This window comes from Gallinula chloropus, assembly GCF_964237585.1.
Source record: "Gallinula chloropus genome assembly, chromosome: 2".
NCBI classification, from domain to species: Eukaryota; Metazoa; Chordata; class Aves; order Gruiformes; family Rallidae; genus Gallinula; species Gallinula chloropus.
This window is the reverse complement of record NC_140086.1, coordinates 133,544,651-133,571,511: the sequence shown is the minus strand read 5'-3', so window position 1 is coordinate 133,571,511 and position 26,861 is coordinate 133,544,651. Positions and strand designations below refer to the sequence as shown.

Here is a 26,861-nt window from a genome sequence, read left to right as displayed (position 1 = left end):
GATCATCAGAAAGCCTACCACATGTAATTACTACCCTCAAATGGATCTTGAAAGGTCTAAGCCATAGCATGGGTCATATATGTGTGGCAATGTGGCACCAGATACGGCATGCGGCTTGCAGTCTCTAGTCAGGGATTTTGCTGCTTGGTCACTGTAATTATGGCCACTCTGTCATTAAACAGTATGTATTTGCAAGGCCATTTAAAAAATTTAAAAAAGAAGAGGGGAAAACAGATACCTGCTCTCAGAGGCAAGGTGCAAGGTCTGCCACTGAAGGCTTCTAAATTAAATGCTGTGGTATATGCTTTGCTTCTCTTTTATAACTGCAGAAAGACAATTAAGAATGGCAAGAAACAAATGCCCTAGGCATGCTGTGCCGATATCATCATCAAGTGGTTATTTTGCACAATGAGAATTAACTGTACTACGGATACCCAGAGAAAATGTACAATATCTTATGCTGATATGAAACAAAACAGACATGATATAGCTTTTTTGTACTTAAAACCTGTATGTTCCCTTCCCAAACTTAAGTAAAAAGTAAACCCACCCTTTTCCTCCTGTTACACAGAATAACGTTTAGGTTCCAACCCTCCCCTTTCAAATAAAGTGCGCTGTCCATGGCAGACCATAGGAGTAATGCAACAGGAAAAGCCCCTTTTAGTGTACTATTTAAAAAACAAACTGAAGTCGATTCAGCTTTCCTCTGGGTCTTGTGAAAGAGGAGAAGCCTAAGGGAGGGGGAAAACATCCCCTTCAATGTCACTGTTGTTAATAGACATAGCCTTCATTATAGGGGTGGGTGTTGCAGCAGCCACCGTCCTGCATGTAGACCATGCTCTCATCAAAGTGGGACAGAGGCACAGTGTCCTCCTCATTGATGTGGCGCTCCATGTCAGTCTTCAGTAAGGGGCGTTGGTTGTCTGGAAAAGCCATGGAGAAAAGCGCTTCAGGGTCGCAAACAAACTTGTAGACGTATCTTTCTCCAGCAACCTTAGGACAACAAAAAGAAGGAAAAAATAAAAAAGGTGCGGCATAAGGCCTCGTGGCTTACGCAACTAATAACGCAGCAGCAGACTTCTTAAGGCAACAACACAGCAAAGACAACAGAGATCTCCAGAAACAGACTGCAGCATGCTCTTGATTTTGCCAACCATGATATCCTGTTGGAAGATGGACTAGATATTATATTCTATCTTTACTTTGTTTGCGATTGTTTCCTATACTTAACCACAAATGGAACCATTCTTAGTGGAAAATGTAAACAAATTGTCACTACGGTGGCAAAATAAAATGACTAAGTCCAACACTCTGTGTGCAAAGTGGAAAAAAGAATCACGTTGCATGATAGAGATCTGAATTTCACTTTACGTAGATTGATTCATACTTGAGTATAAAAGCACTTAGTTATAGTGCATGCTGATTGTACAGGGACAGCGTAAGCAAATACGTAGGCTAATATGTACTTAGCAATTGCTCATGCAAAGCTGGGACATTTGGATTTGCTTATGGAGGGGCAATTTGTCCAAAGATCCTAAAGTCTCCCCTTATTCAGAAATAGCACTGAATGTCTGTGCTTCATCTAGTTAAAAGTTAAAGAATGATAAAAATCATACAGAATTGTTTTGCTTTTAAGAAGTCAATATATTGCCTTCTCAAACACCTTATTTAAAGAATTACGTTAAAAAATATGAACCATGCTACATGCTTGCTATTTATGAAATTTGAGGATTGTACTGTCTACTTCTTGCAACTCCAGCCAGCACAGCATCAAAAGTGAGTGAATCCAAGTGGCAAAAGTACTGCAAGCTTAACTCAATTCTTATGGGTGCAGAATAGTCTGAAGCACCTCCTTAAAATTTCAGCTTGCTTATTCTACAAAAAATGTGAAGTTTTGGTATAGGCCATATCTGGAGTAGAATTTTTTTCATCCACCTAATGTCAGCAAGTTTGATAGCACTGGGCATGTGCACAACCTGTTATCATTGTTTAACTTAAAACAAATGGGGAAAAAATGTACATGCATACACAAAACATGCACTAAAAGAAACCTGCAATGAATCCATAAGCCCCATTAGTTTCTAGCATACATCAACTGGCCAGATAGGGTGATCCCAGAGCAAAACCTCAAACACTACTGTCAGAAAAATAAGCATCCAAACTAGCTTTTAAAACGTGTGTTAAACAAACTCTTGTAGATATTAAAGTAGTAGTTATAGATGTAGCAAGCTAGCTGGCAGAAGTACTTGTGAACTTTTCATTCTAAATGGATATGTGGGCTGGGCAGCACTATCAGCATCCCGGTATTCCCATCCCCACCTTTTTGAGTTGTTCCACTTTCTCTGCTGCTTGCTCGTGCCTCTGTGCTGCTTTTGAATGGTATCAGCACCACTGCCAGTGCAGCTGAGCTTTACCCTGCAATGAACATCTCCCCTGCCCAAAGCACCGCCTAGCAAGATCAAGCATTTCTGCTTCTCCCCAGACTCAATGCCCAGTTTTGTGATACACAAAAATGATGAGACACTGTGCTGCTGAAGCACCACCAGCCAATACTAGCCCAGACCACTGTCCAAGTTGGCTCGTGGGTAGTGAAAAAGGAGAGCACTACAACAATCTCATAATCATAGGAAGAGATCTTGTCAGAGGCAATTCCAAGCCGAGACTTCACAAACCGTGCTGGAAAAGCTGCCCAGTAACTTGAGCTGAGAGCTTTGTTTCCATTCATGGAATTGGCAAATGGCAGGTTTAAACGCATTAGTCATCACAGGTCACAAAGCTACCGCGAAAAGATAGGGAACAACTTGTATAACACAAGATGTTCATTACGAATTTTGAACACATCCACTAATTCTACAGATGCAGCAGAAAGGTCTCTCTCCTACTGATTTTTCAGTCCATCTACATAGTACTACATGGCAAGGTTTAAAAACATCCATGTAAATTAGCAAGCCACCATAGAAGAACGAGTTGAATACTGTCAGCAAGACCAGATTGTTATACATAAATTATTGTTAAATATTTCTCATAATTCAGCCTATTATAAAATATTAAATTCCACTTAAAAATGGTATTACAACACCACTATTGGTAAAATATTAACGTATTTGGTATTTTAATAGGTATCATTTTTCTCCCCTATCTTGCACTTACCAATGTACCTAAGTGCTGGGTAGCTAATTTAGATCTGCAAAACATTATTCATATCGTACTCTACTGTTTGCCTTTCCCAGGTGCCAGGAAGCTCTTTTGGATATTTTTGAATGCTACCTCTTTCACTATAATCATCATGTGCATTGTGTGAACTAAAGCCACAGACACTTTTTACATAGAAAAAAAACATCCCAATGGTAAGTGAAAAAACTTAGCATTTGCCTAAACAGATGAAGAACCTACCCAAGCAGTGCAGTTTACAAGTACTCCTTGTACGCGGAATTATGGATTAACATGCAACACTCTGATGTAATTTAATACAAAAATAGCTACTCACCTTTTGCATGATTCCCTTTTCATAGTAATAGCGAAGCGATCGGCTAAGTTTATCATAGTTCATAGCTGGCCTATTTTTCTGAATCCCCCAGCGACGTGCCACCTGCCAGAAAAATGGATTAGCGTTGATTTGTTAAATGCATTTAACAAGCAAAACTTATCATCAAATACTTTATTTGGGGACAGAGGAAGGGGAACCCTGCAGGTGCAATGAATAAACACAAGAAAAAAGGTTGCTGTGACCTGAATTTCCCATGTGCTACTATGATTTTTAATTTGACACACAGTCATCCATTAAACTTGAAGCAGACTTACTTATTTGCAAATGTGGTCAAAGGTTGAGGGTTTTTTTGTTCATTTTTAATAAAGAAAACTGATGAAAAAATAAAGTCATATAAAAAGATGATGGCCAACAAGTATTTATCAAGTCCCACCAAAAACTTTCATGAAAGATGAAAAATTTTCTTACTTTGAATACGTGGATAATTGTACTACTCCTGTGTTTTCCTTGCTGCCAGCAGACTAAGAGGCTAAGTGATACTAAACACACATGCATACAACACTTAGTTCATGAACTAACACAGACTGTACTTGGATTGACAGTGATACAGAGATTATTAGGAGAGATAGAAATCAAAAGCCCACTCCCACTCTCAAATATTACTCCAGCGAAGACAATGAATTATCAGAGGAGGCACGGTAATCTCTTGGAAGAACTACACACAGGGTAATAAGAAAAATGGGACAGAAATTTCATAGTTGCAGTTGTAGAATTTCCCTTAAAATAATAATAATAAAAAGGGAGTTGCAAGCAAGTCATGAAGCCATTCCACAGGGAACAATATGCCTTCTGCTCTGACTTATGATTTCTACTTGCCTTTACACTTCCTGTTTTATTGCGAAAGGTAGTTCTAGACAAAGAGACCTTTTGTTTAAAAAGCTTAACTGCTTATTCCCCACCTGAAACTACAATCGGCTGTCAGTGACATTTCAATTACGGGCTGTACAAATGACTATCATGTCACCAGAGGGGGAAAAATATTCGGAGCTCATGAACTCTTGGAAGCGCACGTTATAAAAATGTTTGCGAGGTGCACATGCATACAGCTGTGGAAAAAAGGAGAGAGCAGCCAAGCAGCTTCTCTGCAGCTCCACGAAACTTCAGCACAGGTATCTCGAGCCTTTCGATGCAAACCAAAGGTGACATGCAACACTGAGAACTGAAGGGCAGTAAGGAACAACAAATCGATGCCTTTGACCTCCATCTGGACAGTAATTTTTAAATTTTCTTTTAAAGAATTATTTCTTTTCAGAGCTACAACTTTTCAGGCTTATGTAAATTATCATTGCTCTGCTAACTTCAGCGATGTTATAGCTATATTGAAACACACCTCCAATCATGTCAATTTATTCCAGCTGTAGATTTGGCCTAGATGCATAAGCCTGATTCTCCTATCCATCTTTGTAACACATGCCTACATCATTCTTTTGTTTATTCCTGCCAAGTTTTTTTCTACATTAGTCAGAGTCCAAAAAACCCCTAACATAACAGGCTTGCATAATAAATAAACACACACCAAAGATAACTACAGCAAAATAATAGTTGAGAATATGCTATATTGTGTGGTACTTGGACATTCCTAAATATTAAGCAAGTCCTGAAGTAGTCTCGTTAAGTGAGTCTTCCTGTCCAGGAACTGCACGGCATTTATTAAGTCTTGCTCTGTGTGAGAGATTCAGGCTTCCAGCCTTTCACCCCACCTTCCTACTGAAGGCTGTTGTCCCTATGACAAGGCAGCAGAAACGGACCTACACCCAATTCTTAGTCTCCATAGTTCAGAGTTACCTACTTGCTGAATGAACTATGGTGCTCAAGGAGCTCATACATATTAATTTTTTGTTGATACCCTTTCTACAAGGGAATAAACCTCCAGAAAGGGATGGGATGGAAAGGTCATGTCATTGACATCCTAACCTGCCACAGCTGAACCAACAAGGTCATTGACTTCCAATTTTCACTTGGCAACCAACAGAAGAGTGCAACTTCCCATAGGCTATTCTTATTTTAATCAACGGTTTCTCTCAGATCCATGACATTCATGTGAAAACAACTCAGGCTCCTTTGTACTCCCCTGAGAGCACACAGGAGCGAGCAAGTTTCAAGTAGCCTGTCTTCTCCAGATCTGCTTAAAAACATAATGCAACTGCCACAAAGCTGGTTAACTTAAATCTGAATATCCAATACAATAAGAAAATCCTAGGGCTTTGTTTTGTTATTTTTCTTTCCTTAGCTAATAAAAATCTATAAAGTTTTTGCACCATCTGCTGGAAACCATTTTTCAATAAATTTCTTCGATCCTGAAAAATGTTGGATGTACCCCAGAACAAGACAAAATTTAGAGGGTAAAAAATACTGAGACCAGGGTGTGTGTGGGGGGAATCAGATATCTTGCCTACGATTTCACACTGTTCTGGGCCAGGCCACACAACAAAGCAGTCCACGTAGCCTGCTAAGGCTGAAGACTTGCCAGCAAAGTTTCAGTATCAAATTGACTGAAATTGTTCTGTGGTCAAATCCTCAGACATCGAGCACCAGTATCTGCCATCACTGGCCATCACTATTGTAAGGGATGCTCAGATAAAACAGAGCCAGCACGCAGGGCCCTGCAGCAACCTGCCCCTCAGCCAGACCATGTTAGGAAGGAAAGGGACATCAGTCCTGTCTCCATCCCCAGCTACTCTATCATCCCCGTAGGGCTGTTGGCAGACAATGTAATGTAAATGCAAAAAAGCTTTCAGATTGCTTATGCCAGCAGATGGATGGTAAACGGCAGAAATAGCTGGTGGAACGCAGAAGCAGCCTTACACCCCCAAACCTTCCTACTCAGCTCTAACTCAGAGGGGATCCTGACAGAAAATTGTCTCCTCTATTACTCAAGCCTGTCCAAGGGGCAAAAATGTAGACTAGAATAACACTGCTTTCTGACAACTCTAATGAAATCAATTAAATTCTGGCACATTAGATTTTCTAACAGTTTCCATGGCTGTTTAGAACACCAGGTCGATTATTTAATGTTACCTAGTTCAAAAAAGTTTACATAATAAAACGTTTGATTTATTCTTGTTTATCACACAAGTGAACTAGGCCATGCTTCAGCAAATGTTCACCAATACAAGTGATTTTACCTACCCTATAAGCCCTTCATGGTTCAAGGGAGCTGTGCACGTGCATGACCTAAGTATGCACTGAACAATATAACAGTACAGATAAGCCAGAAAATTCTGAAGACAACTCTAGAGACAGGAGGGTTTATATAATTTTGATGGAATTTTACCGTCTAACATTCTTAACTTCCTCTTCTGCCATCTGCTGACTTAAAGGTCTTTCATTCTACAGCCGAAAATTTCCAAGTTACTACATCTTCTCACTGAAGAATATTTGGTGTTCAAAGACTATTCAGGGACAAGTTTACAGAGGATTTTGGAACACAGTTCTACCCATGAAGCGGTTCTGAATAATCTGGGCCCCACAATTATTGATGAGTATTTTGTAAATGTAGCACTTGCAATGTTTTTATTATTTTGTGGGAGTAGGAATCAAGTCTATGCTAAACCACATCTCTGTCCTACCTGAAGCACTTCCCTGGCCAGTCCTTTCTGTCATCATCCTAAAGTGGTACGGAAGTAAAAAACTGAAGAAACACAAGACCTAAGTCTAAAGGAGTATTATTCAAGTTGCAGGGCAGGGCACGTTGTCAGTCTAACCCACCTCCTCCGGCTCAATCAGCTTGAATTCCATGCCTCGGCCAGTCCATGCTATGAAGTGAGAGTTTGATGGGTCGTCAAGAAGAGCTACCAAGAACTGCCACAGCTGAAGCGAGCCTCGCCGTTGATACGTAGGTCCCTCGCGGTACATGCCTGGCTCCTGTTTGACATCACCTGCACAGAACAGCAAAAACATTAGATGAGCCACGTGCAAAATGTATCATCACTCGGTTTGTGGGGATAAACCAGTAATCATTAGGCTTAATAAAATAGAGGGAAAGATTTCCTCCTACCCAATCACCCATAAATGCAATATTTCCTTGTCTACTGTTAATTGTAAACACTCTTACAGCAATACATACTGTATTACTGTATACTAAAACTATATATGCATATACTAAAAAGTGCCTAAATTCAGTGATGATTTATGGAAGTCTCCCTAAGCCTATCCCTGCTTACTTCTGATACATGCAAATCTCGCTTGCAAACCATTTTGCAATGCCCTCTATCTAAAAGAGCATGAACTATTTTTGTGTACTATACTTTGCACAAGCCCCAGTTTGGGAAATGTAACGTATGCTTCATATAGCTGCAGAACCCCATTGAGTGAAACTTCTTTTGCATGCAAATACTTCTAAGGAAAATTTGACAAACAAATTCAAACAGCGTGTGCTTTATGTATAGGTATGCAAATCCTGCAGATACGCGAGTTCCTCTGTGGCATATTGGACTTGCATATAAGTACATATTACTTTCAATCCTATCTACATATTAGATTAGTATTCCCCGTGAAAAGCAGATCTTTTCTAAAATTTCAAGTCCAGAGGAAGCTTTTAAAATATAACAATAGTCTGATAGCTGCTCCAAAAACTGCCAATGAAAAGCCATCCTGCAACATCCATACTGTGCCCCTGTTGTTTTTAAGTCATATTCATACTAAACAACTCATGTAAACAACAGCTAAAAGGCCTGATGCTGAAGCAGAAAACGTTTTTTTTTTTCTGCACACAATGACAGCAATCCTTGATATGCTGGTAGAACTCCTCAACTACCAAAACAGCAATACCCTCCAATAAGTAGTGTGACCTGTTTAATACAGAAAGCCAGGACTTTATGTTCAACCACAACATTAGGATGCTCTGATGGCAATTGCAGAACAGCTCTGTGTAGTGAAAATAAGAATAATAATATTAAAAATGGAGCACTTCCTTTTGTAATCAGGAAAGAAAATTGAGTCAATAGCTGTGGAAAACAAATAAATCAACACAAGGCTTTTTGGTTTATGTGAGGTTCAAGTTCCAGTCCTGAGAGGCCTTCTTTCTCAAGGACAGAATTTTTCTTTTAATGATAGCTGAGCAAGGCACAAATAGCAAGTGCAGTATTACAGAGGATCAGATTCTTTGCCTGTGCCGATCTTTGATTTCAAACAAAGCAGCTGGGAATCTATTTCTGAAACATCAAGACTAGACCTGAGTTTAGCCCACTTTTACTTTACTAGCCAAAACCTGACAACACATGGGCTATTTTTTCCTCAAAAGTCATCATGCTACAAGCATAAACACACTTATTTGTACCACTACATCAGTCTTCCAGAGTACTAGCTGTTCTCTCAACAGTCATAGAAGCTAGCAGCAAACTGCTTGCTTTGGAAGCACACAAATATTACCAAACATTTATTTCTTTTACTTTCTATTTCTTTTCCATTTTCATTCCCTTCCCTGTACAAACCGAAACAAACAAAAAGGATTTTCAAGACAGAGAGACAAACACTACTCCTGAAGAGTTTTAACCTCTTTTAGTACAGGGTGTGATCCCATTCCCATAAATGTAAATGTGAATTTGCCACTGGTACTGAAAGCAGATCAGGTCCACAGATGTTTTTGGGGAAGAAAAAAACCCTGACACAATGTGCTTTAAAAAGAAAAAAAAATGAAAAAGCACACATTCCAAAGCCAGGGCATAAAGCAGGCTTTCAATAAATCACTCTTTCAGCAAACACATCAATCCAGTGACAGTTCAGTACTGGATTGAGCAATCTTCAGTTAGGGTCTAATATTATTTTAAATCCTCTATTTCTCACTTTTCCTTACCAACTCCAAAAGGCACGTGATACCCCCATTTGAGGAATGTGTAATGCTTCGGGTTACTTTAATTTTAGTCTCTCTCATTCTTCAGCAAACACAAGAAACGCTGCTAGACACGCAATAGTTTTGTAATATGTGTAAGTGATCCTCGGGGGAAAACAAAACAAAATAAAACACAAGAAAAACCCCAAGAGTTTTCTAGCTCTACTTTTAGCTTATGGTCAGAGAGCTATTCATAAGTTTATCAGAATGTATCTAATCTTTCCTGCTAAAATAAATAAAGTTGGACATACAGACACTAACACAAAGAAGCCACTCTAGCAAATTTCAGCAATTGGCTTCCAAATTACTTCCCAAAGTTGCAGACTAACAGAGTCACCAGCAAGAAATATTGAGTCCATCTACTTTGTCTATAATGAAATAAATCTGAAATCAACTGAGTTACACCAGGAAACTGATTTTACATCAGAGTAACTGAGAATAATTTGAGCCATTTATTTTAATTGACCTCAGAATCCCTCTTGAAAAAAAAAATCTGTTATACTGGATAGCATTGTGAAAAGCTCATTGATTTGTTATCAATCTCACTGAAAAATAAACCACTAGTGCAATGTTTAACATAGTGCAAATACACTGACACAAACACAAAAAATGCCCTATACACTCACTCCCCACTATTCATCACTTCACAGACAGCAGGACAAGAGGCTTAATCCTCAGTAAAACCAAAACTGCTGCTTTCTCCACCGTTCTGTTAATTACAAGAACAGCTTTCATTAAATCTCAAACAACAAGCAGTATGTGATCATCAGTGCAATGGAAATCCTCCTATTACTTCTCAACAGCACAGGAACTGAGCTCCTCTGCCACAATTCTGGATACAGCATCTCTCGCTGGCAAAAGGCGAACGAGGTGCTATTGAAAAGGAGACTTTGGTTTCAAGAGACAAAGGTCAGCTTTGGTTGGGCGCACCGCAAATGGTGTGTTAAGGAATCCTAAATTGGAACGTTACCAAGCTTTTTTGATCAGCAACAGAGAAAAGTCCCTCATCTGCTCCTCTTTCATCTACCCACATAAGAAAACGAGAGATGTGTCATACATACCGTCAAACTTCTCTGGAACAACGCAAGTGTCATCATAAAACTGCCTAGGTCCCTTTTCATACATGCAGCCTGTAAGTTGAAAAGAGAGAGGTGTTTATATAAAAGATGCATGGAGAAAGAAGACATCACAGGCTTAATGCCAGAGGGAACACTAAGTCATAGAGGAATTAGATTAATATCCCACATCCTTTACACACCACCCAATTGCAACATTTTGGCCTCAGTACAGGGGTGTTTAATTAATGTGTGCATTCCCAAAAGACTGTTAATCTCCACCTGCAAAAATGAAAATGCACCCATTTTTCTCTATGATTTATTCCAAATTGTTTGTCTCATTTCCTGCTTGAACTAGCATGGCTTTGACTTTTAACCATTAGTTCCTCCGGGTCTTCTCCCCGAGAGACTGAAAAAGTCCTACTTGGTATTTCCTCCTCACACTCACAGAAGCTACTCCCCCTTGATGTTCCTTCCAATTAAGATCCTTCAGTAAAATTTACTTTCTGTTGTTAAGAAACACTCTGCTTTCTCTCTTGCAATCTCTTCCGTACACACTCATGCTTTTCAGTATTATTTTAATGTTTTGCTCAGCCAGAACTGTGTTGCATGCCAGTATCAGCCTCACCAGTGCTACTTAGTGAGACAAAACATCTCCTCCTCTCCTGCCTCCCTATGACCCTCCTTTTGACTGTGCAAATATTAGAGAAGGCCTTTTTGCCATACAGTTGCAATGTTTGGTTGGGCTGGTTTCCCACTGTGAAGCAGAGGAGGTGGCCCATCTCAAAATCATTTTTTCCAACACACTGTTTCCCGGTTCCATAGGTCTGGTCTACATTCATCATATTAAAAAAAATTTTGTTTAATGTGCCCAGATTACCAAACAATTCAAATTGCTTTGTGTGACTGCCCTGTCCTGCCCGTTATTTACCACTCTGCCTATCTTTGTGCCATAAAGTTATCTATTAACTTTGCTCTGTATCTTTACTGAAAATGTTGAATACCAACACTCCTGATATCAATTCCTACACAACTATAATAGAAACAATCCATTCAGAGATGATTGCCCAGTGACAGCCACTTTTAGATCTGTCAGTTGGCCAGGTCTTAATGTATTTAATGTGTACTTTATTGATAATGCTTTGTGCTAACTTCTTAATCAGAATGTAATGCAGTGGCAAATTGAATGCCATAAAAAGTCTAACTATAGGATACAAGTATCTTTATCAATCAAACTTTTAATCTCAGCAAAGAACAGAATCAGATTTGACACGACCTTTATTCCACAAAATTGTGTTGACTGATTTTTAAATACAGAAACCAAATATTTATTGAACATCACTGCTTTTTCTACGTCATTCATAACAATTTTACCACCTCCAAGTACTTATGGGTGCATAACTTTGCTAAGATTGTTTCCCCTACCTGTGCTGGGATTAAAACTCAAATCTGTTGACCTTAGCCCTGCAGTTTGTGGATTTTTCCCTGATGCCTTTCACCTCCCTTATCAAGCTACTGTATTTCATATGGTTTCATATACTAAGCCTGTTATAGATTTCCATCTCCGATTTCACCCTTCACATTCAACATTACCTTTTATTTGTACTTTCTGCCTTTTCCTCTCCATACCAGAAGCAGTTAGGCTTTTAGCCATGTTTGTTATCTTTCCAGTTGTCTCTTTGTCACTAGTGAATGAAGTCTTAACTAGAGGGCTTTGGTTCATATATATGTCTGAACTCTCATCAATCTCAAAACTAATTGCCCTCATGTTTGTGAAACTTGCCCCTTGGAATAAAATCAAACAAGCCTTAACAAACAAACAAAAAACCCATATACTGACAAGAAAGATACACCAAAGCAGGAGAGTGGAGGGTATAGCCTCTCTTTCAGTGGCCATTTTTCCTTAGTTCTGTTTGCCTTCTTATTTTTAATAGACATAATGTGCTTTTACTAGTGCGGGGATTTTGGTATGTTATGTGGCTGCACAATTTAGGCCTAAGCAGTACCAAAAAATAGTGAAAATCGTAGCAAAAGGAAAAGCCAAAAACCTTCACTGAATTAAAAGTACAGTAACGGCTTACTTAACAGTTAACTGAGCCTGTCACACCAATAGCCTGGAAAATATCACTTGAGCAGAATGGGTAAAATGGACACATTTTTAAGCGTCTCTTCCTTTCAACAGCTACAGACTTTGAAAAACAGAATGAGTAAAATCATAATGTAATTGCTGCTATCCTGATCAACCTGTGGCACCACAAGAAGTTACCAAAAAAAAAAAAAAAAAAGTGCATTAAACTCAGGACTGGAAAGGGAGAAAAAGATGATGTGAGTCTTCCCAGCAGCAGAATTAAACCAGTGAACCCCAAATCCCTCCAGGCTTTTTAATTTTTTACGTTTATTTCTCTCGTAGAAAAGTGATACATAATAGAAAACTTAACTTCTGTTCTGTTTGGGTGAGCCAGGAAGCCTTCTTGCCTCATGTAAATGGAATGGCAGCTAGGCACTTCTGAAAGGAGAAGACGACAATGCTAGTCAAAAGACTGTCTGGAATTAAAAGTGTGCAGGTTATCAATGAGACAGGCTGCAGGCAGAGGAGCAACAAAAAGGATGGAAGTCACAGCAAGGGAGGACCTGTCAACAGCCAGCTTTTCAGAGCAGCATGCACAAGGCATGGTGGAGGAGAAAAATCACAACGTGAGGTTCACAGATCCCACATAGGCACTTGAACTCAAACCCTTATTGTGATCAACTTTGCTAAAAGCTGACTCCTGTGACAATTACATTTCAGAACATTTACAGACCAAAATATCCACGCGAGGCAGTAAGAATATTTTAAACCCTGTGCTTGTATATCTGTCTTTGTAACTAATTTGACCTAACATTTTTAATCAATTACACAGAAAAGCCTGCTGATGACAGTGGAGGCTTATAAACTCTACATTAATACAAGGAACGTCAGAGTAAATTTACAGTGGGATATGGCTTTTAGACTCGGGTTAAGGATTTGAAGGGTTAATGACATTTTCTGCAATTGCTGAGCATTTAATCTGGGAATTCAGATGCATCAATTTCACCCTCCAGCTGTACATCCTTAAACAATAAAAAGACACTCCCCCCCCCCCCCCCCCAAAAAAAATTAACATGCACGTTCTAAGCAATACAGATATTTATTTGCCATTCCCCACCTCTACTCAAATCTTTAAGAATAAGAAAAAACCCAAACAGAACTAATGAAAATGGTGTTCTTTAAATGTCTGTCTATTTTTTCCCGTGTCTTGCACTGTCCCCAAGTAGCCACATCCTGTGCAGAGGGACGTGCAAACAGAAATACACCATAAATGTTTGCCTTTCTAGACCATGTTTAACCCACTTCTTGGATATCAAAAGTCTTGCTTAACAAAGTCTATTTGATCTTGTGATAAACTCCTACCCTAAGCTATGCAATCTGTTACCAGTAACTTGTAACTCTTTAAGAGATGCAAACAGAGGTCGAAAGAGCAGACATTATTTTTCCAACACTGCCTACAGACTCTTTTCTGACTGTGATTCCAAATTTCACTGTTCACTGACTAGTGATGAGTATCAAAGATTTGGCAGGATAAGAAAATGAGGTTTTACACTGACTTCACAAAACAAGTGAAACACAGGGCAGTAATAATAAATATCCTCCAACAGTCTGCAGCCTCTCTTGCACATCTGTGCCGAACTCTTCATTACCTTCCTCTCTGGACAAAACACTCAGTGCCTGCCTGCTCAGGCCTTGAAAATCTCTTAACGTCTCACGTAGCTATTCCGAGCAACCACAGGAATCAGTGATTCAGTGATCACCCAAGACAAGTACAGCTCTCTAGGCTAGAAGTCAAGGCTTAACAAGTAGTGGTTCACCTGCAAGGAATCACTCATGTTACCAAGCCGTTTGAATTTTAAGGGGAATGGAAAAATCTACGTATAAAAAGAGGAAGTTGTAGAACTGAAACAGATGCTATTTTCTATTTTAGGTAAAAATTCACTAGTATTGGCAGCAAAACCCTTTTTGACTCATGAGCTCCACTCCTGCAAAGTGATACAGCAGAGTATACAGAATAAAGAATTACGTACGCATCCAAGAGGTTCTGTTCTTAGCCAATTTCGGGTTTCATCTCCCCTGCTCCTAAGTCAATTATAATTAACATCTGGAGTCTTTTTAAGGCAAGCATTGTTTGCACCAACATTACTTAATCTTCTGGTTAGCTTGTGCTTAAACAGTCCACAGAGGACCGAAAAATACAGCAAGGAAGAGTTTATTTCTCATAAAGTAACTAGAGTCTTGTTATCCTAAAGTGCTATCAGTTAATTTATGACTATCAGAGTGGGTCAGACTCTAATCAAATTGTAGAAACATTTCCAAAGTGATTATTCAATCAAATGACTAACATGGTTAATTAGGAGCCATAAACATTGCTCTGAAGTTCATCAAAGTAATGACTTGCCCAGAAAAATTACTGCTAATTAAATTGCCTGCTGCTTTCATTTCTACCTTATCTAATAAAAAGTCCAACCAATGAAATTTAGCATTGCATTTTTAAATTGTACTAAATGCTTGACTAAGACCCAGAAGTATTTTTACTAGCTAAGCGGAGCTACTTCAAAAGAAAACATTTTAGTGCAGAAATTACAGAGCAATTATATGTTTTCTTCTTCTTAAAACATTGTTTCAAGACAACAAATGAGACAGAATTAAGCATAAAATACTTCCAGGGCAGGATCCAAGTGTTTGAGGTGACTGATTCTATCACCTCTTAGTAATTTTTAGTCTTTGAAGAAAAATGTGCTGGGATTTAAGACACACAAGAAGCTTATTTCAGACTTTTAATGAAGCAATTCACATTGTAAATTTACATCATCTCAAGAACAGTAGAGTCCTTTTAAAAAAAAACATAGTAAAAATATGGAGACATAAAAAAATTAATTTATCTTTTATTATTAATTTGGAATACTTAGAGGTCATTCAACATAGCTCCTCTCGCTAACAGCAACACAGCAGTCATCTTAAAACAATGAATACGGCCTGTTGGTTAGAAATCATTTTTTCCCCAGTAGATGTTAGTTTAAAATTGAGATGTTATTTTTGAAATTGAGTGTAATCTAGGCAGTGTAGAATCCATTCTCATGTGGGAACGTCGGCGAAAAATACTGGAAATAAGCTCTGCTCTGACTTAATCAAAATACATCTAAGCAGAAAAAGCCCAAATAAACTTGCTCAGGACAAGAAAAATCTGCTACGGAATTTAGCAGGCACAGGTTCTAGGTTTCATGATTAAGATGCTTGAGTGATCCCTTGGTAAGGATGTCTTTCACAGTAATTACTGTAACAGAATTTAAAGGGCTAGGTTGTCTCATCCCTGTATAACTCAAAGTAGGTAAGGGATCCTTAAATCCTCTTTTATGATTGTTTTTTTTGGAGATAGGGAACAGGTTTCAGAGCCTGCACAGAAACAGACAGAATTTCAGCCTGCATCCCTCGCCCGGCAAGGCGCAGGGATGAGAAAGCTTCTGCAGGCAACAGGATAATAAAGTGACTGTCTTCTCCTGAATGAAGCAGAACAAAGCAGGAACTGGAAACCTGAACCAGGATTTATTCTTCGTCCATTCCTGTTTGTGAACATACATAGCTTTCCTAACTAAAGGACATGTTATATTACACATACTGAATTACTTTTTAATTAACTTTATCAACATCAATCATGAGAAGATTTGAAGGCCCAGGGCACTGCCCATGTGCAGGTGACAATGCACATGTGCTACAGAATTACTGTGATATGTATGCACATGGGTATAGAGAGAGAGGGAAACAGGGTGTGTGAAGAAGTCGAGCTACCTGCCTGACGTTGGACTCCGCATGGCAGTTCAGGTGACCTGTACGTTGTACTTGTGAGCTGCCTTATGCAGCAAGCCCACTAAGGAGTCACTCAAATTCAGACACCTCAACTTTTAAGTGGAACTCACCTACTTCCCTGCAGGTATAAAGCAAAGCAATGACACTACAACTAGAACTTTCTTACTGTTTGCCTGCCTACTTCTCTGATTCATACTTTAATACCAAGTCATATTAAGAAGAATTCCCACAAGGAGCTATTCCCAAAGAAGCAGTTCCCCAAAACTCTGGAGGGACTGCACTGGCAGCAGATACAGCCAGGTCTGTAATTTAACTCACACCACACCCTCCTCAATTGTCCTTTTGGTCTAAAAAGTAACGGTGGGTTTTGGCTCCTATTTCAGCAATTCAGAGTTGGTCTATCTATACAGACAGACTTACATATGTTGTGCCACTTGTCTGCGGGAAGACAAGAATACAGTGCAGGCATACTCCTTCCCTTTGTGGTATTGACCACAGAAGGGGATGCATAAGCCCTCTGGGTAGCTGGGACAAGCCAAGATCCCAGATGCCATCACGTGTGTCAGCCTGACCCTGTGCTACACACCCCGAGTACACCAGTCCTCCCTTTGGTGCCTTGCAGAGCTTTGCACAGTGGTTACTTGAGCAATAGGAGCATTTCTCTGGTACTTGGAGAGGTGGTTGGTGCAGTGGGTGAGATTTTCACCAAGTGTAGAGACAGAGGTAGCCTTTTTTAAACCAAATGTTCAAGGCAGAACACATCATACTTTTGGCCTCTAACTCAGAACATCACAATCACACTGCAAGTAACTTTTCTGTTCATGGATTTCCAAGAGCACTGACAAACTGTTTACAAAGAAGCACTTCATCCACCACTGAAATACATTTAGCCTTCTGGTAGAAAGCAGCTGTTTACCACCACGGAGAAGCTCTGACCAGCTCAAGGGTGAAAAGCAGTACTGAAATCACTGGAAAACAGACAGGGGGTTCTATGTAAGAAAGGCAATTCTTCAACCTAGATTGCAACATGTGGCTAAGGGGGCACCAAGCATCACTAAGAAAAATGCATGATCTGTGTTTTGTAAAGAGAAGTACCAAATGATTCTTTTTGTTCATGAAACCTATGATTTTGTAAACCTGCCGAAAACATTTAGATTAAAACTTGTCTCTCCAAAAGAGAAATTCAGGTAGAAATACTATAACTTATTACAATCACCCTATACAGGAATTGCTTGAGCGTACTTCACAGCTCAAATGCTGGGGACAGGTTTTTGTTAAACCACTTTTAAAAGCACCATCCCCTAAGAAGCTGTGTTATTACAAGAGTCCTACAAATTGGTAAAATCATGGTGATACAGAAGTCAGCACTACTTTTACATTAGCAGGTTCAGCATGAAAAATGTAGGTGCACTGAAGTTACGTCGGTGAAAATAAAATCAACATAAAAATTAAGCAGCATTTTCCCAAATCATTACATGCTTTTAAAAACATTCAGTAGGAAAGGTTTTCTTCATCGTTTTGCCTGTCACTAACCTTCATATCACCAAGGGGGTGGGAAGGGAAATATCTACAAGTAGGTGCACTCATAGACATACATACATTCCCTTCTAAAAAATACCTAATTAAATATGTTAAGTTTAATTTCTTACATCTCACTTGACAAAAACCTACAAGAAAACTAGGTTTTGGCCTCAGCAGCTCACGTCTAAGTGGAACTATTACACACATACAGAAAAAAAACAACCTTAAGCAAACAGCTTCCTTTCCACAACTTTGGTTTTTAGATCTATGACAACATCTAATGCATTTTCTGAGACCAGATGTCAACAGCCTGTCTAGGCGATGTGTAACTTTTTATACGGCAGAACAGGAAAACAAAGGCTCATACATTCAGCTCTGAATTGAAATTCCACATGGAGCTGATCTTTTGAGCATACTTTAAAATCATGTATTTGCTTTTATTAACCTCAGTAACTGTAAAGTTTATTTTAAACATCGCTTCCCTTTGTATTTAACAAAGTAAAAAAGTATTTTTGCTCTCCCTCAGTCCTTTTTATTGGTAATTTCACTGAAAAAAAAAAAGAAACAAGAAAAAAAGAAAAAGAAAAAAGAAAAAAAGACTGTGTTGCTTTTTCTCCCCCACCCCATCCCCTGCCTGTAAAATCGAAGTTGGACAAACACTGCACGGCTGAAGTGACATATTTGAATGGAATTCAGACCAACCAGTTCCTGTTTATGTTTCTGATTTGAGAATGTAGCCTTCTCATTCACTATACATTAGAAACACACCAAGGCCATAAATGGTGTCAGGTTACTGGCAGGCAGGGCCAAGCAGCATTAATCATTACTTTAAGGCAACTGGCAAAAGCAGCAGCTGAGGGAACACTACACCCTTCAGCTCCGCATAAATGGACATTCCAGGGTTTGGCGTGTGTGGTGGTTTTTCTTTTTTTTTTTTTTTCTCTTTCCCTTTTCCCCTTCAGCATCCATTTTATGAATGAAACTTCAGGCTGCACAGAGTCCATTCATATAAAAGCTATGCTCACAGGGCTCCGTCTCTCGGGATCAATCGGTCTTGGGTAAGGCTGATGTGATTGGTTTAAGGCAGGCTTCAGCCTTCCATTACTGATTTAAAATGCAGCCTGTGTCCATTTGACCTGCGTTAATGCACAAAGAGTAAATCCAGACTGCGCTCTCAATCCTCAAATCAAATCATTAGCCAGTGCCACTTACTGTAACTGTAGATTTAGAGGATATTTATCCATTTCTTTGAAAAACAGGGACTGCAGGACAATTTTTCAGATCGTACTGTCTGCTTTGAAAGGAAAATAGATGTACGGTCGGTCTCCTGCCTATATGCTCGCATTAACTTGGCATTCAAGTTTTCCTTTGTTCATGAAGATAGTGTTACAAGAAGAATCCTGTGCTAACTACACACTTCTTTCAGACAGAATTACTGAAGAAAAGAAATCAGCTCGATAGGAAGCGAGGAGTTCAAATTCTGCCTTTCACAGCAATCTTCTGGAGTCCAGGTTTCCCAAGTTTCCCCTCAGATGCTCCTACTGTCTACTGTCGTACCATCCAACAGCAGATTTGTTTTTATGTGTTTTAAGAACAAGTACAAAGTGCAGCGCAGTTTAACTACTGAACAAAAATCCACCCTCATTCACTGAAGGAACACAGCAAAGACAGGCTCCTGAAAGGAGAGCCTGAAAGCACGGAAGCGAGACTCGGGAAAGCTGCAAAACCAAAAACAAGGAGTGGAAACTTCTTACAGCTACTGAGCTCACGAGCAAACCCCTATCCCTTCTCCCCTCCTGCCTTTATGCCAGCCACATTTTCATTAAGAACCTTCATACAGCTGTGTAAAAGAATTTCTTTAACGTGGTAAGGAGATGCAGTTTTAAGGCACATGTACTGAAGCACCATATCCAGGAAAATGACGGAGACGGTTCTGTTTCACAAAGCATTTTATAAAACCACCTTCAAAAACTGTGCAAATATTTGCAGCCTGACCAAAAAAAAAAAAAAAAGGAAAAAAAAAGAAAAAGAAAACCTAGAGAGAATCTGAGGAAAAGATTAAGCAGCTGGAGGATTTATGAAGCAAGATCTCAATGACGAGTCACACAGACAGACTGAGCATACATGCAAACTGTCTACAGAGATTTAGAGGTGGTATGTTAATACCAAGGAATTGTTTAGGATGAGCCAAAGAGGTGTAGCTATGAGCAAGGGAATGCAACTGATCAAAGGGAAAATTTAGGCTTACCATCAAGAAATATTTCTTAACTGTGAAGTCTATTAGTGTGTGAAATAATCTCCCAGGGGAATAATTGTAGTAATAATACTTAGCACTCATAGAACACTTTACATTTTCAAAGCACTGTACAAAAATTAGCCAATATAATTAAAGACAGTAGTAGAAGCATCATGAACTGTGTCATTTTAAATGCTGCACTGGTCAATGAACTAGAGAACATCCTGGAACAAGCAAACCTGCACTGACTGACTGACAGCTAAGATTCCCTTTTTTCCTTCATACTAGGATCTCTCAGTGCCTAAATGGTACCTCCAAGAAGTACAGTAGAAGATCCAACTGTTATTAAAAAAAAGAAAGAAAAAAAACCCCTAAACTAAATATACTTCCAAGACATAAAATTAATGTTTTCTTTTCTTGAAATTTTAATTCAACACAATTATGGGGTTCTGCAAAATCCCAAATTTAAGGGTGTCAGACAATCTCTATGATAGAATGTGCTTCTACAGGTTTTCCATGTTGGCTGACATTGATTTACTTTCCAAAATACACCACATGAGGTATTTGAAAGGACTCTGTTTCCTGACACTGGCTAAATACACATTTGTAACATGGATGGTACAATGTCAACAACATCCTATACCTATAAGCGCAAATTTAGGAGGCTAAGTATCACAATTACAACTTCCTGGGCAACCTTAATACCACTCCAGTGTTGCAAATGAAGTGCAACCGCAGGCTCCTGCCTGGGCACTCCTGCCTCTTGGGTGCACACGTCAAAACTGTTTGGGGGAGGGAGACCCATGCTGTAAACAGCTTTGCAGGTGGAGCCCCTGCTTCATTTGTTACAGAGGCTGGAAGTTAATGAGGCAGAACATTTCAAGGAAGGGAAAAATGGCCTCAGCTGAATGGTCAGTTTTAGGCCTCAGCAAAGTGCATTCCAGTTAAAGCGAAGTTTTCCAAAGTAGTCATGTCACTTCTGCCAAATTTTTTTGTATTATGCATTTATTTGTGCAGTGCTTACACAGGGAACCTGGTCTGATGTTCCCATACTTCCTCATCTGGAAACATAAAGACAGTAACTAAGAGATCAGCTTTGAACATACATAATGTTCTTTAAAAGGTCCTAACTGGGTACCCAAATAAACAGGTGCATTATATATCTCATGTGTGACTCTGCCTCCATTTTCCACCTATTTTCACATGCCAACACAAGGCATTTATTGCTTGTGAGGCATCAAGAATTAAAGGGATGAGTGACTTGCAAAGCAAGACATGGAGGCTTATAATTCTGTCTGGATGGTTCATTCTTTAAGTGATGTGACTAGTATCTTAAAAGAAAACTTAGGAAGTGGCAAGTAGAGAATCCGAATTTTCTAAAGTCCATTCAATCATGAAGATACCCCTGATAATGCCTACAATCTGCCCAGGAAAGACTGAATCTAACCAGATTTCTTTCAACAGATCCATTCTTGGCACTCAGTACTAAGTACACACAGGGAACATCTCTTCTACTTAGATCTCTAACACCACCTTGCAACAAATTTCAGAATTCCAAAAGACATGGTCACAAAAGAACTTCCCTACCAAACTATTTCCACTGGGCAAAACAAAATATGAGATTTAAACTTAATACTTCAAGATGTCATTGCCAAACCAGATTTTTTGTACTAACTGATGCATGCATAGTTAAAGGTCATAGTGTATTCACAAATACTATTACATTAACTAGGGAGGATCAAGCCAGCAAAGATCTTGCTAAAAACAAAGCCCAGAATAGGTGAGGTATGTCAAGTTCAGCCTTTTGTTTGAGTACCTGAATACAAGAACTGAATTCTAAGAGCGCTACCTGTACAGGAATGCCCACTATTAACTGTAAACAAAGGTCTTGGGAAGCCTTCAGGCATATACTTATGATTCTCAAAGCTTTGTATGTTCTTGTCTGCACCTTTGTGCTGCATCTTTGTGCTTAGAGTTGCTAGATACAGCATCAAGTACTAAAAACATCTGACCAGAAGCCGCAGGGGAAAAAAAATAAATCTGTGGCAGAAAATAAGGTCTGATTGATTGAACATATATGATGCACTGTGACTTCTAGAAGTGTGGATGGATAAGGAAGAGCTTATACTCTGTTGACATTTTTCTTTTTCCATTATCTCAAACATTCTGCAGTAGAAATTGCATACCTGCAATTACAATTACAACTAATTGATCTGCCATTTCCCATGTCATAATTAATGTCATGTTTTAATAGAGTTATAATCATTCCATAATAATGCTTTTCATTCACCAGCTTCCCACAAAATATAAAAGTATAGTGCACAAAAGCAATGAACTTTTATGAGCCTCTTTCAAAAACATCCCAAAAGGAACATCTCAGTGTATTACAATGAACTTTTAAATATGTTTCTATATTCTTATCTGAACTGCAATAAAATACCATGCAAAAAGACTTTTCACTCCAACATTCCTCCTTCCCTGAACATCCATAGGTGAAAAGTGAAATCAATGATTCAGTGACAAATACATTATGTTTCCTAAGGGGTTATTTAATGTACTCTTAGCAAGGATGGAAAATGATGGTTTCTCGAGAACAGATGGTAACAAGACAAAATATCAACAGACCACAGTTGTTGACTGCAATTTATGGAGTGTACAGATGTGTCAACTTAAATGCAGTGATTCTGAGGCCGATAAAAGTACTTCCTGATACCAACAGATTAATTTTTCATGACCACTGGTTACACAGCTATTACATTTTTAAAAACTAATTATTCATCTACAAAAGAAACAACAATTTTGCTTCAATGTCATTACTATAAAGTGTAATGTTGTTCTTGTGCGCATGAAAAAAGAAGGCAAAACAGAATTAGAGACAAGTTTGAACATCTTCCTTTCTGAATAAAATTTCTTGCTTTTTTACATAAAGAATATTCCAAAGAAAAATGAATGCTAGAGTCCAACCCAGATTTAAAGTAATAGTATGCAATAAGGAGATCGCACTTCGTAGCCAAATATGAAGCATGCTTACAAAAGGGCCTTTTTTCAGCCTTTAATTTAGCAGGATGAATAACGGTGCTTGTGAAGGTTGCAAGGGACTGGCAGTGCCTGAAGCTGCAGTCCCCCATTTATTATCCATTGCCACATTAACTATGCAGACGGTCTCTCCTATGCTGCTCTGTACAACTAAAGATACGTGACTGCCAAAGCCACGTATCTCAGAACCTTCATCAATGAACAGGTGGAGTTCTAGATTAGATCCTTGTAATCTGCACCCATTTTCATCTTTTCTTATATTTCAACTTGGAGAGATACTTCATATCTGATATGGACCTAACTCAAAATTACCTAAGGACTGGTTCTTTGCCTGTCAAGAAAGGAGAAAGCAGCTCTACTTTCCAAATTCCGCTATTCTAACACAGAGATCAACTCTAAAACAAGCACTTTAACGATACCCCAGAACAGCTCACCTAATAGACAATGTTAAGTTAGCTGCAGAACAGACAATATAGAACGGTGCTCCACTGTATCAAACTGCAAGATAGTTTGTCATGGGTTAAACTTGCAAAGGAAACCTCAACTCAGCTCTCATGTAGCCTTGGGAAAACAAACTGCAAAAGCATCTAGCTGGGGACTGAACCAGCAGAAAAACACCACAGGTACTGCAGCACCCTGAAGAAGACAGGGTCAGACCACCGTCAGAGAGGGCCACCCATTCTCCTTGCCCAACTCAGCATGCATGTGTACAAAAGCAACGTGACCTCATCCAGAAGAACGGTAAGGACTCACTGAAATCCCTCCCTTCCAACTGTGTGGCATATACAGAGCAGGACAGAGGCAGAAACTGAAGAGGAGTTGCAGAAAACTCTTATACCGAAACTGAAAAACGTCTTTTGATTTCATTTTCTTGGCTGCATACTGATCAACTGTTTACCCCACTTAGCCCACCATGCTGTTTCAATCTCAGCTTCTCTCCACACCACTCTTCCAGTTTCCTTCTCCTGATACTTCATACTCATTACTAAACTACTTTTTGCTTTCCCAATTCTCTCTTTTCTCAAATATAATATAAATAGTGTTGAAACTATGGCAAATATTTACAGTGTTATTCCCTTGATTTATGTTTTTATCCTTTCTATTGCTTATCTTCTCTCTTTTGACCAGAAGCTATTGAGAGAGGGCTCTGCCACCACCTCCTCTGTTCTGTGCTGCCCGTAGAGCAATAAGGCTCCATTCCAGTTGCCCTATAAGCACAATCATAATAAACATTATTAATAGCAACAGCGTATTCTCTACATCAGCAACCTGGCATCGCAGATTATGTACCTCCACAAAACACAGCAGTATGCACAAACTGAGAAGCTGACACCAATTTGGCTGATTCTTCTCCCTCATTGGTTTTATAGCTGTATAAACCTCACTTCAGCGGAGTTACTTCTGATTTAAAGTAGTGCAAGCAAGAGGAGAAAGAGCCCTCTATTTCTGGCAGACAAATGAAAGAGCTCGTAAAAACAGAGCACGCAAATTCAGAGGTCAGAGATGAGATAGTACAGAACAACCCTCCTCTTAAGCAAAGCTCAATTTTGCACCCATGATTTTTTTCTTCTCTGGCTTCTTTAACCTGTGCACTTTCTGGACAGAGAGTTCTGGAAAGTTAAATCCTTTACACAGCAAGCAATGGGGGCACGAGTCACACTGCACTGTGTAGTAATCTTACTGCTTTAGTAAGTTATCTCAGACATGAATTACTTTGGGAGACTTAGAAGCCAAAAGAGCAAGTTTCAATTCATATGATCAAAACATCAACAGCACTGGCTTGGACTCGTTATTTTGCTACACAGAACTAGAAGTGTTTCACCTACCTGAATCATATGCAAAATCTCTAGGTTCCTGTTTAATCATCAGAGGAGGGGGAAAATTTTGACTGGCTGCACTGCCAACCATAGCATTGTGTTCATAAACTGGATCGTGGTACTCTTGCTTAAAACCTTGAGGCGGGAAAGGGATGTTTGGCTCAGACATCTGGCGCTGATATATCGGACGTCCTTCCCTTGGCATCGCCGGCAAAGGTGGAAAAGAATTGCAAGGTTCAGAAAGCTGGCGGCGAAATCTAGGACACAAGTGAGAGAGGACATGTAAAGGGCTTGAGCTACATTCCATTTCCCAAAGATCTTCATGGACTATGACAAGTGGCTGTGTTGCTTTCTCAGTAGCAAACATTTTGCTTATAATCATGCCAAGCACTCCCATCAAGATTACCTGCATTGTAGACCTGCAACAAAAAAGAAACAAGACACCCACCTATTAACACCAGCTCTGAGGACCTGTCCCTACTACCATCCTCTTTGCTTTCAGCACCTTCTCTCAACAGAAGAGGCAAAGAGAAAATGCATCAGCTTCAATCAGTGAAAGACTGAAAGCCTACCATACTAACACAAAGGAGGCTTGGGTGGAGTTCTCTTCCACAAGGATTAGTGATATAGTGCTTGCACCCTAATTTAGACTTGCGTTACACAGAAATCACTCTGACCACAACACACACAAACATTATGAATAAAGAGTATTGCCTGCTGTGATATCCAGAATCATTCCAGGGTAGAAGTCTACAGTTCTGTCCTCTAGAGGATAGGACCATGGGAGATTTGTCTGCAAGGCTGGCACTGCATTCCACCTCTAACAAGAAGGGCATGTAAGCACCCCAGAAAAACAAGAGGGTACAAATTTTCACTGAGAAGAACAATGCAAAGAAATTTCCCTCCTGCCGTTACTTGTTCCCTTAATAATTTCTGCACAAAAAAAGTTATCCATACAAGCCACACTGCCATTTGCTACTTCCAAATGCTCTTCATTAGGTATAAAATTTGAGAATTCAGTTTTAAATTAACTACATTTGCATGCAACGCTACTCAAGAACCTAGGCTTGGCTTTTCTTCCAGAAAACAGATATACTTGAACTATAAAGCCTTTATAAAATTACTTGGACATCTGCAGGTTCAGAAACATAAAGAAGAATACCAGGATGCTATTCTCCCACCGTGCCCCAATGAACTGCACAAAGGCTTCCTGTCATCTTCAGCAGATTACCACAGTAGTGGTAACGACCACTGTACTAATATTGTGTCTGCAATAATCCATAGCAGACGCAACGTTCTTACGACAAACTGCTTACTAGTCCTGTTATCACTCATCCTGAACAAGACATATTAAAAAAATAAAGATAATAGATCTATGCCTTTCTCTGCAAGTTTCTCCCCGTCTCACACACACACACACACAAGAAAACCAAACCCCAATATTAAGAATTCCTCAGCTTCCTGTATTTGGAATCTGAACCAAGTTCAGCTCATGCAAGTGAAAACAGGCATTCTCAGAGAAAACTGTGTAAGTGAAGAACACAGGGGTTTCACTGCACGGGCAATACAATCCCTAACTATCAACTCATGTGTACATTTTTCTGAAACAATTTAAACTCCACTACTCTGTGTGTGATAATACTGCTATGAACTTAGTCTGACAAATATTTACTGGTATAGCTTAATTACAAATACTGTGGGAGCTACAGATAGAAATTATTACAATGTAGTAGTGGAGACAAAATGAATTTTTTTAATGCTGCTGTAAATATTTTGTTTTGCAGTAGAAAGAGTACTGCACTGCAACACTGGGTTTTGCAATTCCACCTACACCTGCAGAAAATAAAGTTAGAAACTCAAATGTATTATGAAACAGTTAGGCTGACTGGCGCTGCATTCATTTCCCTCTTTTCCTTTTTTCATTAGCCAAAAAAAGAAGCAGAA

At 39.2% G+C, this 26,861-nt stretch overlaps 1 protein-coding gene across 4 annotated transcripts in view; it reads right to left on the bottom strand.

Moving 5' to 3' along the window:
• Positions 1–650: 650 nt before the first annotated feature.
• The window catches only part of ETV1 (ETS variant transcription factor 1), a gene marked incomplete at its 5' end in the record, with an annotated part of 64,023 nt that continues 37,812 nt past the window's right edge, over positions 651–26,861 (bottom strand). For all 4 annotated transcript variants that reach the window (XM_084280530.1, XM_084280531.1, XM_084280533.1 and 1 more), the window contains 6 exons: positions 651–993; positions 3,488–3,589; positions 7,256–7,425; positions 10,439–10,507; positions 12,870–12,938; positions 24,927–25,174. In XM_084280530.1, coding sequence (XP_084136656.1) covers positions 772–993; positions 3,488–3,589; positions 7,256–7,425; positions 10,439–10,507; positions 12,870–12,938; positions 24,927–25,174 — 880 coding nt within the window. In that variant the 3' untranslated portion in view covers positions 651–771. The remainder of the gene's footprint in view (positions 994–3,487; positions 3,590–7,255; positions 7,426–10,438; positions 10,508–12,869; positions 12,939–24,926; positions 25,175–26,861) is intronic.